The 16,029-nt window shown below is 39.9% G+C and overlaps 1 protein-coding gene across 2 annotated transcripts in view; it reads right to left on the reverse strand.

Annotated features, from left to right (window-relative positions):
* LOC119652254 (sestrin homolog) overlaps positions 1-16,029 on the reverse strand; it is a 283,703-nt gene that overhangs the window by 12,196 nt on the left and 255,478 nt on the right. For both annotated transcript variants that reach the window (XM_038056245.1, XM_038056237.1), the window contains exon 5: positions 13,666-13,833. In XM_038056245.1, the coding sequence (XP_037912173.1) occupies positions 13,666-13,833 (168 nt within the window). The remainder of the gene's footprint in view (positions 1-13,665; positions 13,834-16,029) is intronic.

A 16,029-nucleotide genomic window follows, 5' to 3' on the forward strand; every position in this document is an offset into this window, starting at 1 on the left:
CCATTGAGCTTTCATCTAGACTGAAGAAATCTGGTCTTTTAATAATGTATGACTAGTTGCCTCTTCAGTGATGTTGTTCGGACGTCGATATCGGTCACGTTCACTAGTGAGATTCATTACAGTAAATTCAATTTTGTTCAGCTGAAAGGAAGTAGAAAACTGGCAAACTTTCTACTCAAGAACAGGTTAAACAGTTCCTCATACAAAAGATTGTGGTAGAACTATCATTTTGACTTCTGGTTGACAGCTAGATCGATACTGCTGAGGCAGGAAACGCGAGAGCATGACAAACACTCAAAAGAATAGAGAAAATCAGAGGGGTGGTATAGGGCTTTCGCGGAGTCCCTTCTTTGGTATTGTTTATTTTCCTGCCATTTTCCCTGGGATTTTAACTCAGGGTAACGATATTGAGGGGCAAACGCTTTACCCCTTGAATGTAAATGAAACTAAAACTCGAATTTTCTTTTCTAACTTTACTAACGAAAGCTTATCGTCTCTCAGTGGTAGAATTCCAATAATCAAAGAAATCTAGGCTCATGCAAGTGGGTAGAAATTTGATCCGTGATTCCATCCTCATTAACACCTCCACCTTGATTTCACGTTTCGAAAGTGAAATGGACGTTATGATCGGTATCTCGAGAATCTCTGTTGATAAACCTAAACAGCGCCGAATATGGATTTTCATAGGTCTTTGTTAAGAAGTGCACCTTTATGGGTTTTTGTTACGTCTAATCCGTGTATATCCCTTATGTGTTTTACTAATTTGACATTTTCCTTTGTAATGGCGTAGTTCACAACTCAGCATGTTTTTCCGGCAACTCTGTCTACTTCAGGCATTCGCCGAGGCATGCTTTGACGTTATATTTAGCCTATCCAATGTTGGAAAGGGTGGAGAAAATGTTATATATTCCCGATTTGACCATTTGGTCGTTCTTGTTTGATTCTAAAAGAGTTTAAAGCTGGCTGTTCCTTATATTGACAATAGCAACCAAGGAATGTTTTCGCGGTAAAATTCCAGCACTATTTTCTTTTTGGTCTGCTCATTTGGAGTAAGCTATCTGTCGATCAAACTGTTGATAGTCTGATTGATGTGCCCCTTAAGTGTGGAGGCTTAACTCGAATATGTTTGGTTCCTTTCACTATCCCCTCCGAAGATATGAGGAGGGTTAACATCCGATACATACACTTGAAAGAGTGAATTTTGTGCTGATAGAGGTTGTGTTGGGGATGATCCGTTTGGTATGCGCCGGTTTCCTGTAAATCTCATGTTCCAATGTTAGGTCCCCCCCTTTTCCGTCTTCAAATTAAGTTTTTCCTACCAGCTTCATGTATTTTTCCATCTTTCCTTTTGATTTTGGACCACTACTATTGCTATTGCTATTTTCTAAAATACTAATGTGATTACTTCTTCGCCTGAAATACTTGAAAATGAGACTTGACGTCAAAGGACACTATGACTTCGTGTTCCTCAAGTTGTGACTGGCTTGACATGAGATTTATGTGCAGTCTATTTTAGATACTAGTGCTTTTGTTTTTGTACTAGGTTATCTCTCATTCTCCAGAATACCCATGTCCCTTATAATAATATTTGTTAAGAGAATTCGCACTGCATCCTAGAAGAACTATTGTGGTTATAGTATACCTATTAACTATGGTATGTCGTTCATGCCTATAACCGCCAGGAATTTGGTTATGTTCGCCACTTCCAAGTGTTTCAGCTTGACATCTGGTGTTAAGTATTCTTTCAGGTGTCTCAGCCTACTTTGCACAAGTGCCGGACACATGTGTAGAGGTTTCGTTATTTTCTCCATAGAATCGCCGGACAGTGGCCGTAGTATCCTTAACTGGTGATAGCTTGATTCAGCCTGCTGTAACCATTAAGTATTCCTACTGTGATCGGAAGGATCTTCTTGGTGAGGTTTAAACTATCTATTTAGCGCTTCGGTTCGTATTTCACCATGAGCACCCCAGACTGTCTCATTCCTGGTAGGTTCCCCCACTAGAGTTCCCTCAGCCGTTCTCCTTCGTTTTTTAGCGTCGTAGCCACGAATCCATTTCCGATTCTACAGAATGGCTCTGGCCCAAGCAACGTCTTCCCTGCTTCTTTTCTGGTCATTTCGTTTGCTTCCTCATTGCCTTCTAATCCAATGTGATCGAATCCAAAGTATCCAGACCTTATAAAGCGCGTCGAGAATGCTCTGTTTGTCAAGGTATTCCCACATAAGTTTGGAATTCACCTGGTTGGACCCAAGTGCTACTTAGTTTAGGCAAATCCTTTTTATGGCGTATATTACCGCCTGCTTATTCATTAGCTTAAAGAAAATTTTGCTTGGAACAATGGGCCCGGCGCCCGGTGCTTTTGTTTTGAGGAATTCCTCAAAGTCTCAGAGTACTAGGTAATCAGCGGCTTGTTTAAGCCATAAGTCACAGCCAAATTCTAGCAGTTTGCGTTGTTGCTCCAATGAATTTCAAACTTCTTATTGAAATGAACCCTTGTTGTCACGCTATCTCTGGAATTAGCCGCTCAGGATATCGCCTAGAAGGAATATCTAATTTTCTTCGATTTTGGTAGCCCACCTAGTCGCTGATATTCCCGGACATTCTGAAGTTGTCTTCGTTTGTATGTGCAGATGGAGAAGAGTTACTCTCAGAAGGATATCTAGGGATGCCGTTGGGCATGTCGTTATTGCTTCACTGATATTCACGCAAGCTAGTCTTCAAAGTTTGTATAATTCCCTGGCTTTTGTGTTGAGTTCAGTTTTGCCTGCTTAAATTACTGCCCTATAGGGAATCATCAGTGTATATATATCTAGTATACCATTTTTGAGGTGTATCCCCATTTTTTCCTTGCACTTGATCTTTGTTTTCAACTTGTCTCTTTGAGGGTAGTTTTTAGTATAATTTGATTCGCAAATATTTGACCTTAGTTACTCGTTTCACTTTCATTCCTTGTAATCTAATGGGTCTCGGGTTGTCACGCTTGTGCTTCTTATTGAATTTTACTATATTGGCCTTTGCTGGAATGATGCGCAGTTCAGCCTTCCAGCACCAGGTATAAGTGATTTGCTGTCTAGTTTGGATTCTGTCACAGAGGGTATCTTCATTTTGATCCTTACAGATTACATCAGTATAACCCTGAACCTGCATCCCCGTGTTTGCTAGTTTTCTTAAGAGTTCACCAGCTACCATACTTCACATTAGCAGTGAAAGTACCCCGCCCTGTGGACAATCTTGAGTGGCGTTCATGACAATGTAGTTTGTTCTTGTCGGCACTTCTATTTGCCTACTTTCTAACATCCTGTCCAGAAGACCAAGGTCAGGCCCGCCTTATAAATTTAAGTCAAGCTAAAATCGCGAGAGTAATTAAAAGAAATCAATAGATGCTAACTTTTGCTAATGACCTCTAGAACTGGGCTACAAGTCGCCAGTTGATATTCCCTCTTTCCTATTCGCTAATGTTAATTTATTGGCCTTGCAAATACCGATATTTCGGGAACTACTTGTTCCCTTCATCGATGCTAACAGTGCTCATGAGACTTGTTAGCACTGATGAAGGGAACAAGTAGCTCCAGAAATATCGGTATTTGCAAGACCAATAGATTAACACTAGCGAATAGGAAAAACAAGTTTTCATTATTTCCAATAATTTAATCGATAGAAATACCGCGTAATTACATTCAGATATCCAAGATGGTGTTTTGCAGAGTGGTTGACTATAAAATTGTAAATATTGCTTACTCTATTTTTACTATTCGTCATCAGTATATTGTAGCCCCCTGAGAAAAACATTTTCGCAGTCTTTCACTCCCCTTGGATCGGAGCCTGCGGTGATAGGGTAAAATTCAACGGTGCCCATATCTAAAGTTGCTACGCTTCTCCCAGTGCAACAATAGCACAATATTAGTAACGTCCTAAACCATTTGTGGGCGTGGTCCTTAGAGTGAGAAAGTCAGGCGACGAACTCCAGGAGTCATATCCTAATTGAAGCCTTTGCGGGTGTCTACTTGCCGAAATAAATGATTAGGCTCAATCATGGGTCTGATATACTTTATTATTTCTTTAGTGAGAGGGAGCACCAGGCCATTTTCCTCGGCATCCCAAACGGAGGAAGCTGCAATCAAATTCACGTTGAAAATTAAAAAAATAGGATAGCTAGCTGGTCCAGGCTGGCTTTTTAGGAGGAAACTTCCTTGCGGTTCTAGTAGGAAGTCATGACCCGAGAAAAACGGTGAATGAAGAAAAGAGACACTTTTGTCGGCGCATAGCTGAGGCAAGTAACGCTTCTATGAGGTAACGCATTTGAATTCCAGCACAGAACTACTAGTGGAACCAATAAATCTCGAGGTTGTGATCATCTTGTTTTCGAGTAGACTTTGCCAAAGGTCATGGGGGAACTCGGCATGAAAAACTGAATCCGTTGATCGCTACCTCAAGGGTCATAATAAACAAGATACTTGGGAAAAAAATCACTGGCTTTTGTTGAAAATGATTTCAGTTTTTTTCCGCAGCCGGAATGGAGTGGACCTCAACGAACGGTTCAATAGAACGTCTTCGCGATTCCTGGGGCTCCCAAGGAGGAATTACGGGAAATCTGTGGATGCATTAAGGATAACAAGGCATCTGGGTTTGACGCGGTTAGAATTAAATCCTTCAAATTGGCTGCCAAGACCAGACTACAGAGCAAGTTCTTAAGCACATGTGAATCATGCTTGGTGAAACGATTATTTTCTGCCTAGTGGAAGGCCGGGAAGCTTCAAAAATCGCGGCGCGCCCTCTTTAGATCGTGTTTTAGACGCTATTGGGAGAATGTTGAAGAGAATGATATATAACACGTTGCTCGCGTTAATCGATTTTGAGTGTTCTATAAGGACGACAGTATGAATTTTGGGGAGCCGTTTTGCTGTTATCGTTGGTAAATGCTGCGTAGTGATGGCTTTAATTTAGCTAAACTGGATGTTCCGTAGTTATTTAACTAGGTTAAACGATTACGGACGAAGTACTGAAAAAGTTTATTGTGACAGCAGGTGTTCCTCAAGCTTTCGTGATGAGTCCCGATTATGGAACTGGGCCAGTGGTGGGAATATTGATTGTATTTGAGGACGCAGAATTATACAGAATTGAAACTGTTCACTTTCTTAACTATTCGACGCTTGTCAGTGAGTAACGTTCTTAGCGTGTCTTCCTGTATGTTGCACGGTTTTGACCAACGCCGTGCAGGTATTGTTGATTTAAAGATCCAGAGGTAGCCCTCCTGACCTGAAAATTCTTGGATTTCTATAATCTGGCCCACCTCCCCTTTCGATCGATGCATCGCCCACGGGAATCCCGCCATTTTTAATTTTTGGTCATTTTGTCGACCCTGGGGTTGTGGAAATGTTCAATTTTTTTCGATTTTGGCGAGCCTTTCCCGCGGCGGATTTTTCCGCCTCTTGAATGAGTTTCTCCTCTCGCGGAGCCTTGCCTCAGGTCAGGGTTGTTTTCTGTGTGGGGCAAATTCAGAAGACTGGTTTCATGTCCTCTGTGTCTGCCCAGCGTGCTGTGACATCTAGACGATAGGGGCGTTTATGTAGTCAACGGTAACTTTGATTTTAGTCAGTGCCTTGCTAGCAGTGATACGCTTCCATGCGCTAAGGCATACACGGGTTCTGCCTTCCGGCGACGGATTTCTTCGACGCTGCTTCATCTGCAGTATAATGAGCGAATGGTCTTTCGGTCAGTTCAGTTCGTTGTATTTTTTGTTAGTGTTGCCTTATGTCTTATGTTATATGTAGATCGCTAGTTCACTGCTGGAAAGGTTTCGTTCCAGTTCTCCGCATCGGGTTGATTCCAGTGAACCTTTAGAGGAGTGCCGTCCACACGTACTCAAAGAGGCCGCCGATCAGACCCGAGCCTGCAATATGACTCATCTGAATCTCTCGCAGCGAAGCTTCACCAGAGGTTCTCTGGTATCATGGGAACCGGGATGGTCCTCTGAGAGTATATTCCAGGGAAGAATTCCTGGGGGATGTGTTCCCGGCCCAGTTATTTGTGGTTAGTTCCTTTGGGAGAGTTTCATGGTGGTTCTGGTTGTGCCCTTGTCGCGGTCAGAGCCTCTTGTGGGCTCAAGCGTGGAATTGCGACGTACAACTCGGGTGTCGTGCCCCTTAATTGCGACAGAGATGTTAGATATGCTTCGCATCCACTGCTATGGATACTGAGCTAGCACTCAGTATAAAGCAATACCACAATGACAGGGCTTTGACTGTGGTCTTTAAATCACTTCGTATCCGAAGAGGGTTGTGGGATTAAACCTAGATTTCTTGATTGTTTAGCGTAAAATAAGAGTGTCCTTACACTCTTCGCACGAAATTGTGGGGTTATAATTTTCGTTGTGATGCTGCTTTCGAAATTAACTTTAAATTCAGAAGATATTATCTTGGTAGTGCTCACATTTGGGAGTAATGGTAGTGAGCGATAATTTATAATATAATGAATTCTACACAAAGTGACTAAATACAAATAGAAATTAATTCCAATGTGTTGTTTGTAAAATAATAAAATAATTCATAAAATATTATCTTGACCGCAATAGTTTTATTACTTGTCAGGTGGATAAAATTCGCTTGCAAACATAAGCTATTTTTGTTATTGTTAATTTTACCATCAACAGAGGATAATAAACTTTTTACTATAAATTAAGTCCGAAAGTCATTTTTCCATAAATACCCGGGATAATGGCTGAAATCCAAAAACCAAAAATGAATTAAGACAATATTTTTGTCACCATTTTGAAATTTTTGAGTCATTATTGATGTTAACTTTATTTTTACTGCATGTAGATTACTTATTCGGGCATAATTCAAAAATAGATACCCAATTTAGATAAATTTCCAGTTTTTACTCAACATCGGGTTTTATAAATTTGTGGTGTTATGGAGAAATGTTTGATTGAATGGAATGAGGATATGTTATCTGCATGTTTTCTCGCTGAGATAAAAACTAAATTTTAATCATTTTGAATCTTTAGGAAACATCATATGACAACTGCGAAGAAATAAAAGATAAATCTCGAAATTAGAAAAGAATTTAGGCAATCTCGATAGTTGAAATGGCGCCGATCCTATAAAATATTTTTTCATCCAAATAAAACTTTTTTTTTATTGAAATGGGTTCAAACACCTGAGATATTTCCAACATTTCAAAATCTCGTTTTGAATATTTTTAGGTGACATTATGCGTAAGGAATAGTAAAATTAAATTTTCAACAAGTGTCCCAGTCACCACCGATAGCTATCTTGTATCTTATTAAAATGTAATTACAATATTTTAAGTCTTCTCCTTTGATTATTTATATCCGAAAAGTAATAAATTGCTTTGGGAAAAAATTTATGAGGTGGCATTTCGGTTTCATTAAATTTATAAATAGGTTGGTTTATTGTGTTATTTGGCTGTAAAAATGCTAAATTTGTTCAAAAATTAGATTTTTTTGAGGTAGATAGGAGTTAGTGGAAGATTCCGCTAATTACGTATTTGGCTGTTGCAATATTGGCGAGATAAAAATAAAATGTTCTTTATTAACAGTTTTATTGCAGACATTTTCCGCATTCCGGTTTTAGTGAAATTTTGTCCCATATATTGGGTAATAATTTTCTTTTGGCAAGTCTAGTCTTTAAGATTTATCTGCCATGGATTTATTGCCACACGGCGTTGACGTCAGAGCGTACACGCGTACAATCCGGAATTTTGCACCTTTGAAATTCTACTTTCAAAAATGAGGGTTCCTTTTAAATTGGCTTGAAAGAAACTTATTTTTGGCAAATATTTAAATACACACTAGAATAGAACGTCTTTTACGGAAAATCTAAAAATCTTTTTTTAATTTTTACAATGAAATTTGTAACTAGAATTAGATAATTTAGGGCCATTATATCAGAGACAAGCGTATGTAAGTGCTCGTATTTGAAGAGCCAGTTTCGGGCTGGAGTAGTAGCGGATGTGCCGAAATCTTCGATAAGGACGTAAGAGTTGAAGAGGAAGTAAAATTATCAACTAGCGACAAGTGTAGTTCCTTATGTGTCTCAAAGATCAGAATTATTCATTTCAGGTATTTGCATTTCGAACAGGACCTGATGTGATGAATACGGCCATAGAATAAGTGAAAATGCCGAAGTTGGGCGCCTCAGGTGAATTTTCAGAGAGGAAGACATTTAGGTGCTTTGTTCTGTGCTAACACGGTTTAAATGGCGAGTTTGTTCTCTAGAGTACTTATCAAAGTCCTGAATAGTGCAGTTGCATTAGCATCTGTTACGATACCGAAAGTTAAGCATTATTTAGCAAGCATATAGAAAGTTATAATTGAAATTGGTACAAAAAATAGTTGGAGGAATGGTAAGTGCCTTGTTTAATATACTAGCCTATGCTAATTCTGCTTTATGTACAATATCTTTAGTAATATTTTATTTCACTTTCTAACCGAATTTATGTTATAATTAACTTTGAATAAAAAATATAAAAAAAACGTTTTTTCAAACGATGATTGGAAGTGGTCCCCCATTTAAATTCTGCCAATTACAACAATGCTTAACCTTGTTTTACGGGTGAGAACTGGTTCTTTTTCATAAATATTTTTATTGCCTATCTAAAAGTTGACGTGCAAGTATTGGCCCCTACCGGTTTTTTCTACAAGATTTACTTCACTTGCTACGGCAGGGGGCGAGTAAAAATTGTTTCGTGGACGGCTGAATAAATAAATATTTACACAGTTGATACTTCATTAACAGTAAGTATTAACAACAACGGTTAACTTTGTTCATTGGACGAGGGTTGAATTTTCCTAACAAATTTAACTAATTCATTGAATTTAAGGGGCTTGTCGAATGGGTGCTTACTGTAGCACAAATAATTTCGAAGTGTAGGACCTAAAAACTATTGACTTTTATGTGTGCATTAAATTCTTTTGATGAGTAAAACTTTGATTCACTAATAATAGTAGGATTTGCTCAGAATTTTTCAAAATAACTCTCTATATTATGGTTTATGTTGACTCCAAATTCTGTTATCCAGAGGCAATCTTAGGAAGGGTAATCTAGTAAATTTTTAAAATATTGCAATATAATAAGTATATAATTCTGAGTAAGACATCCCATGTATTGAGGTTTTTTGATGGGGTAGTTTCTGAAAATGATTTTTGTTCACTTTTTGGTCAACATTTTTCCATTATTTTAATCGAAAACGCAGAATTACGCATTCTTTCAGCTCAGAAGCATGCAGTTGTGAAGAATGGGGCTTCGATGAATTTTCGAAGAATGCTGCTAGTTGGAGTACTTGGTTTTACGGCAAGGAAGATGGATATACCGACTGTTGACGAGTTAGAAAAGTCAGATAATTTATCAATTCACGCAATTCATTTTTATTGAGAAGAGGAAGACCAAAAAAGGAAGGGTCGGACGCAACCCCCATCCCCCCCCCCTTCCGACCGAGAGTGAGCATAGTTTCATCTAAGTTCATATCTTTTGAAGAGTCAAAAATGATCTTCCGATAAGTGGCTTAAGTAACAATGTTGCAAGAATCAGGAATACTTAACTCAACAGAAAAAAGCTAATTGAAAAAAGTGATTGTCAAGTAACTCACGAAACATCTATAGAAGGCAGAGATCTCAGCAAAACAAACACGAAGGTGAAGTTTTGAGAAGAACAGAACTTCTAAGGCAATTCCAATGGCAAAAGGGGGAGAGTTTTTGGGGAAATCATACCGCCGGTTACCTAGATGACAACTACTAGTTTGCCAGTTGAAGGAAGACAAAACAGGACAGACCTAACTGTAAGACAACAGAGGTCGAAACAGGGTTAGCCTAAGTGTAATCCTGCGGTGTTTCTAACGACTAAGTTATTTGGAATAATTAGGTGGTTTCTGCTTAGTGCTGTGAAGGAAAGAAGTGTTTCTCGAAACATCGGTATATCCGAACAAAAATGAAAAATACTAACCACAAAGCAAAACCCGCAAATTATTTCGAAAGGGGCAGACCATTGAAGGTCATCTGTGTAAAACTAACACTGGTCGGTAAGAGAAGAGATTTATTCACAAAAAATAGAAATGATAGAGGGCATAGTGTAGAGTTTCGGGGAGTTTTAGAGGAAAGACGAAAGAAACTAGATGAGCTGCCATCAAATGATATCCTGCACGATAGATGGAGAGGAATATCTTGTGGTCAATGAAATCAAAGGAATTGCCGCAGCCTAGCAACGCAGACGGTAAACACGTGTAAGTTGGAGTAGGTAGTCCGATGTTTCATAAAGTTAGCTTGCTACTCCTTGGGCCAAACTGTGTCGTTAATAATCCGTTGTCATATTTTCTGAAAAATTTTCGAATAATTACAGAAGACGGTTGTTCACAGCCCTCTTTTCAAAGGTGCAGAAAGTAACCCCTTTTGCGTTAGGGCTGGAGGAGGAGATCTATTGCTTACTATTTATGCCAAAATTTGCCAAATAGGAACTCAAAGGAGGAAGGAGTTAGTAAAGAAAAGGTGGGTAACTCAGAGTATCCTACATTTAGAAAAAAAAATTAGAATAGACAGAGAGAAAGAAAACATGAGGTGGAAACAAAATAAGTAATAATGTGAGTCACACATAATTGTGGGGAATTAGTAGTAGAGCCAGCAAAATTGATGCAAGTGGGGAAAGCCAGAGTAGGGTGGCTTGCACGCCGCGACCCTCATCGGCTCCAACGATTTGCTAGTACCACTGTAAACACGAAACTCAAGCGACTAAATGTACCACAGGAAGCAATTTTGACGCAACGAAAAACTAGGCTCGCGACGGTTTCCCGAAGCGCAGCACCACGACGCCCTAACAATCTACGACCTTCTGAGCAGGCGTTGCTTCTTCGGCGACACGGGTACTGAGGTGTCGGTTCTACCGGTACCCCGTCCAAATACGTTGATACCGCAGAACCTACGACTGGCTGCCCAACCTAAGGCTATAGGCGCGTGAACGTGAACCTCGGACATTAGCACCACCATTTTAGGCGTAGAATTCCTGTGTCACTATGGGCTGTTGGTGGACCTGCAGAACAAAACTTTAATAGACCGCGCAACCTCCTTAAAGTCGTTAGGGAAAATTTTCACCTGCGCAAACGACCCTCTTTCCATTATTTTCGAGGACGTTACCGACCATCGCATTCGCGCACTTCATAGAAAGTACCGCAACATCACTACTGAAAGTAATTTTTCCAATCTGGTTAAGCACGAAGTACTGCACCACATTAATACTACCGGCTCCCCGATCTTCTCCAAGGTGCATCCTCAATCACCCTAGAAGCTAGCTGTTGTAAGGAATGAGTTTGACGACCTCATGAAATAGGGTATTTGCAAACCTTCCAACAGCTGTTGGTCATCTCCACTCTATTTGGCCCCTAACCCAAACGGCGAACGGAGCTCATGCAGGGATTATAGGCTTCTGAATACTTAAACAATACCCTATTCCACTCATCGATGACTTTGCGTATTCACTTACAAACTGCCGTATTTTCATGACCTTAGATCTAGCCAAGGCGTATCATCAAATCACTGTCTCTCCTGAAGACATACCGAAAATGGCATCTTTCGGAATCTTCGCGTTCACCAGGATGATTTGAAATTTCTCGGCCGCGTGGTTACCCCTGGCGGAATTCAACCTAACCCAGACAAGGTTGGGGCGATTAAGAACTTTTCCCTACCAACTACAGTGAGGGATCTGTTGAGGTCCTTGGGCATGTAAAACTTCTATCGTCGTGTCTTGCCCAAGGCCGCTCATCACCCAGCGATCCTTAACGCTTTCTTGTCTGGGCCTAAAACAAAAAACTCCCGCGAGGTTGCGGGGTCTAACAGTTTGTTGATGCAACACTGCACTATATGCATCCTCCAACTGTGTTCGTCGATGCTTCAGACAAAGCGGTAGGTGTCGCTTTACACCAGAAGGTGAATCAAACTTGGCAACTGTTGAGATTCTTTTCGAAACAACTCAAACCAGCTTAACGCAACTACAGCGCCTATGACTGTGAGCTACTCGCCGCCTACCTCTCCATTAAATACTTCTGCTTTTCCTATGAGGGCATGTCGTTCATAGTGCTCACGGACCACAAACCCTTTACTTTCGCGCTTAAACAAAAGCCCGACAAAGCGTCTCCTCGCCAACTTCGGCAACTGAGCTTCATCAGCCAGATTACTTCCGACATCCAACACGTGTCTGAAAAAGACAATGCCGTTGCAGATGCTTTGTCTTGAATCTCGGACGTAGCAATCCTCGCCGCGGTAGATTATACGACGCAGAGCTTCGGAGCCTAAAGGCAAACTTCAAATACGAGCTCAACGAGTTTCCTACTTACTTACTCTGCGAGACTTCAGACAAGGGACCTATTCCATTTGTTCCGGCAGATTTTTGCAAGGAAATATTTCACGCAGTACACGATCTTGGACACGCGGGTATCAGGACGACGAACCGGTTATTCTTTGAAAAATACTTCTGGCCGTCCATGAATAACAACATTGGGCCAGACAGTGCATCGAGTTCTAGAAATGTAAGATCAACAGGCACGTAAAAAAGGAAATGGGCGTACAAGTATTGCCTCACAATCATCGACAGGTTTCCGTGGTGACCTGAAGCAATATCATATGCCAAGGTCGTCTCTCGAGAGTGGATTCGGCGCTTTGGTGTACCACCCGTAATCATCACGGACCAGAGTATGCAGTTTGAGTATAATCTTTTCTCGGAGTTAGGCAAGCTCCTTGGTTTCAAACGCCACAGGACCACTGCATACCATCCGCAGTCCAATGGGATACTGGAATGTTGGCACTGGACACTAGAGGCCGCTTTCATAGCTCGCACGGATCCGTCGTGGTCGTTGTCCTTGCCTTTCGTCCTCCTCGGCCTTCGCACAGCCCACCGAGAGGAGTTCACGGTTAGCCCCGCGGAGATGGTGTGCGGGGAGAATCGGCGCTTCCCTGTCGGCTCTGGGCTGGATATCAGAGTAGGTTAAGCGACTCCGCCTAAAGGTTAACGTTATCTCGCAAATTGGTACGTTCGGGGTCTATCTTAATTTTCCAGAAAATACTAGCGTATGACCCTTCACCACGTTTGGAAATGATGATGCGAAAGTGTTACCTTTCTATCGGCGTTTGAGAACCCGTTTGTTCAATTTTTCTAGTTAGTGCCTTGTGCGGTGTGACATATGTAAATAAGTAGGGAGTGTGTTGTTGGCTGAAAAGCTGTCAAATTCAGGCCTTTCTTTGTTTCAGCCAATTATTATCATACCAACGAAGGGTACCACCTCTACATACATTTAATTAGTGAGGCACGAGATTGTATGTAAATTTATTCCCAACGAATTGCGGTGATCCTACCTTGAAGGGGCAAATATAGGGCACCAAAAACCATGAGGTAACTTCTCTATGTTCTGAATAGGGAGTGACCATTGAGGTTGGATTCGTGGGGGATGTGTTTGACACCCAAGTGGACAAATAGATGCAGAGAGAGTTTTCATGTTATCACAGAGAGTTTGCAGGTTTACATAGCCCTACGTTATAATAGTACCATTATAGGGCCTACATTTATCATAGGTTGTGATCTCAGGTTTTGGTATATGCGATTATTATTGAAAAAATTTTAAACATTGTAAAACTTGGTTGTACTGCATAGATGTGTATGTACTTACAATAATCGCCAAATAATATCGATAATCATAAGGAAGCGGTCCATCGCCTCGCATTATAAAATTTTGTGTTTTCAGAAATTCCTCTTGATAGCGTGGATGATATCCAATAACCTGTGAGACATGATCAAGTTCCATCACTTCTCCCATATATATTTGTTTTAGGCCGCACTGAAAAAAGATAAAGAAAATGATAAATTAGCACCAACAGTTATTTAAATATTATTTATTTATTTTATTTATTTATTTTAAAACTGTATATTGCAGTATTTAAAAAAAGAAATTAATTAATAATTAAATTAAGGAAAAATAGAAATAACATTGTATTAGTATAACATTAAAGTAAAAAATTACATAAATACTCCTTCAATCAGTTTTGCTGATAAATAAATAAAAATCAACTGAACCTATTTAAATTTATCTATTAAAAATCATACTAAGATTGGTATGAATAAATTATCTAGAATTTCTCTTGAATAAAAGTGAATTGATCTGTTATCCCCAAAATATTCGGATATATAGTATTTATGTATTGGATTCTACTAAATGTGGGGACGTGAACAATATCTTATGTACACATGTAGTACTACACATTTTATATAGTAATACTGCTCATGGGAGTTATTTTAAGAATTATTATCATGGCGGGTATCTAAACTAGGTATATCTTTGGTTTCAAAGGTAAATAACCTTGTTTGGGATAGATTAATCATGAAAATATTATCTTTATATTCCGGGAAATATTACCTAAGTGTTGCTCGTAATATCTCGTAATAAGCATCTTAATTGTGCTAAGGTAAACACTTTAGCTTAAATGACTTAGATAATTTTTAATTTAAGAAAATATAAAAGTTTAAAAATAACATCTCAAGTTTGGTGATGGAATAAGATTTTCGACTTATCGCATAATTATTTCATAGTCTAGACGATGTGATTTTTTTTAACTATTATAAATAACTCTATTAGGGTTCAAGGTTTGTTTTTAGTTAGTTTGGCAATTAAGGAATCTATGCTAATTCTTAATGTAAAGTTAAAAATTTTCTGTGGATATGTTAGTTCTGTGTCATAACGAGTTATAGTCCCCATTGAGGTTTTTCCATGTTTGTTCATTGAATATCTGCAAACATAACAACATAACAGAATATCAATGCAGTTAATTGTTTTGTTTAGATATTTTTATATCGAAAAATGCATAATAATTTTACCCACCGCATCAAGGGCAACAAGGGAAACTGAGAAACTGAGAATACCTCGGTGGGATGAAAGTAAATCGTCCGTTTTTCATGTTCCTGTATTCTTCCATCATTGATAAATGTGCTCGCATTGTGCTTGTTCTGACGCTGTAGGCCTGTAACTTGCACAGCGTAAAGTAAAAGATAATGAACCTAAATCATAATCTTATTCAAATTGATATAAAAAGGAATAAGAAAACAGGACTATGTAGATGCTCTATGTAAAGGAGTGAAAAGAATCTGTATCCACACCATACCTATATATATATATATACATATCCTATGTGGAGTTGCCGAATCTCCCATCAGGCGCGTCCCTTCGTGCGAATAAGGGAACGCTGGGCGGATGTGTTATGAGCATGTACGCATCAGGAGATGTGCGCCCATGGGCATGTTTATGAGCAGGCCGGGTAGGAGGGAACAAAACGCTCACCCGTGGATAAAAATTGGCTATGGGAAGGATACTGAGAAAATAAACCAAATATGGAGGAGGAGAAAGGATTTTTTTTTACGGCGCAGGGCTTCGGAAACCCAGTGCCGGCGGTTTTGGGAGTGAGCAAGCGGGTTCCCGGCCGTCGATATCCAATGACCGCAGTGCCTCAGTAGTGGGAATTTTTGGCTACTGTGGCATCTAATTCTACAAGAGATAATGGTGGAGAGGAAATTAGGTCCACACCGGATCCTTTTAGGAGGAGTTCGAAGCTTGGGAGATCACCATCGATGACAATGGTTTCCTTTGGTAGTCGAGATTCGTCGCGGCACTCTGAAAGAAACATGAATAGTCCCTTGAGCGACATCATTCCTTGTGGTACAAGGCGCGAGAGTAAACGGGAACATACCGGAATGGTGTTCGTTACACTCGGGAAACGAATAAATGAACTGTGCGAGTTCATTAAGGAGAGGCGGAATATCCATCAAAATATTCGAGCCTTCATAAGAGGCATTAAATTGTCTTATATCAAGGCACTCGAAGAAAAGAATTCCCAAACGTCAGGTGACAGGGTCACAAGGGAAACACAGGTGACGCCTTCCCAAGATAAGGCAGGCGGGAAAACGGGGAAGCGGATTAGAGACGGTATCAGTGAGCCTCTAGGACCGCAGCAAGTCCTGAAGAAGAAAAAAGCTTTTTCACCAA

This window comes from Hermetia illucens, chromosome 1 (assembly GCF_905115235.1).
Source record: "Hermetia illucens chromosome 1, iHerIll2.2.curated.20191125, whole genome shotgun sequence".
Taxonomy (NCBI): Eukaryota; Metazoa; Arthropoda; class Insecta; order Diptera; family Stratiomyidae; genus Hermetia; species Hermetia illucens.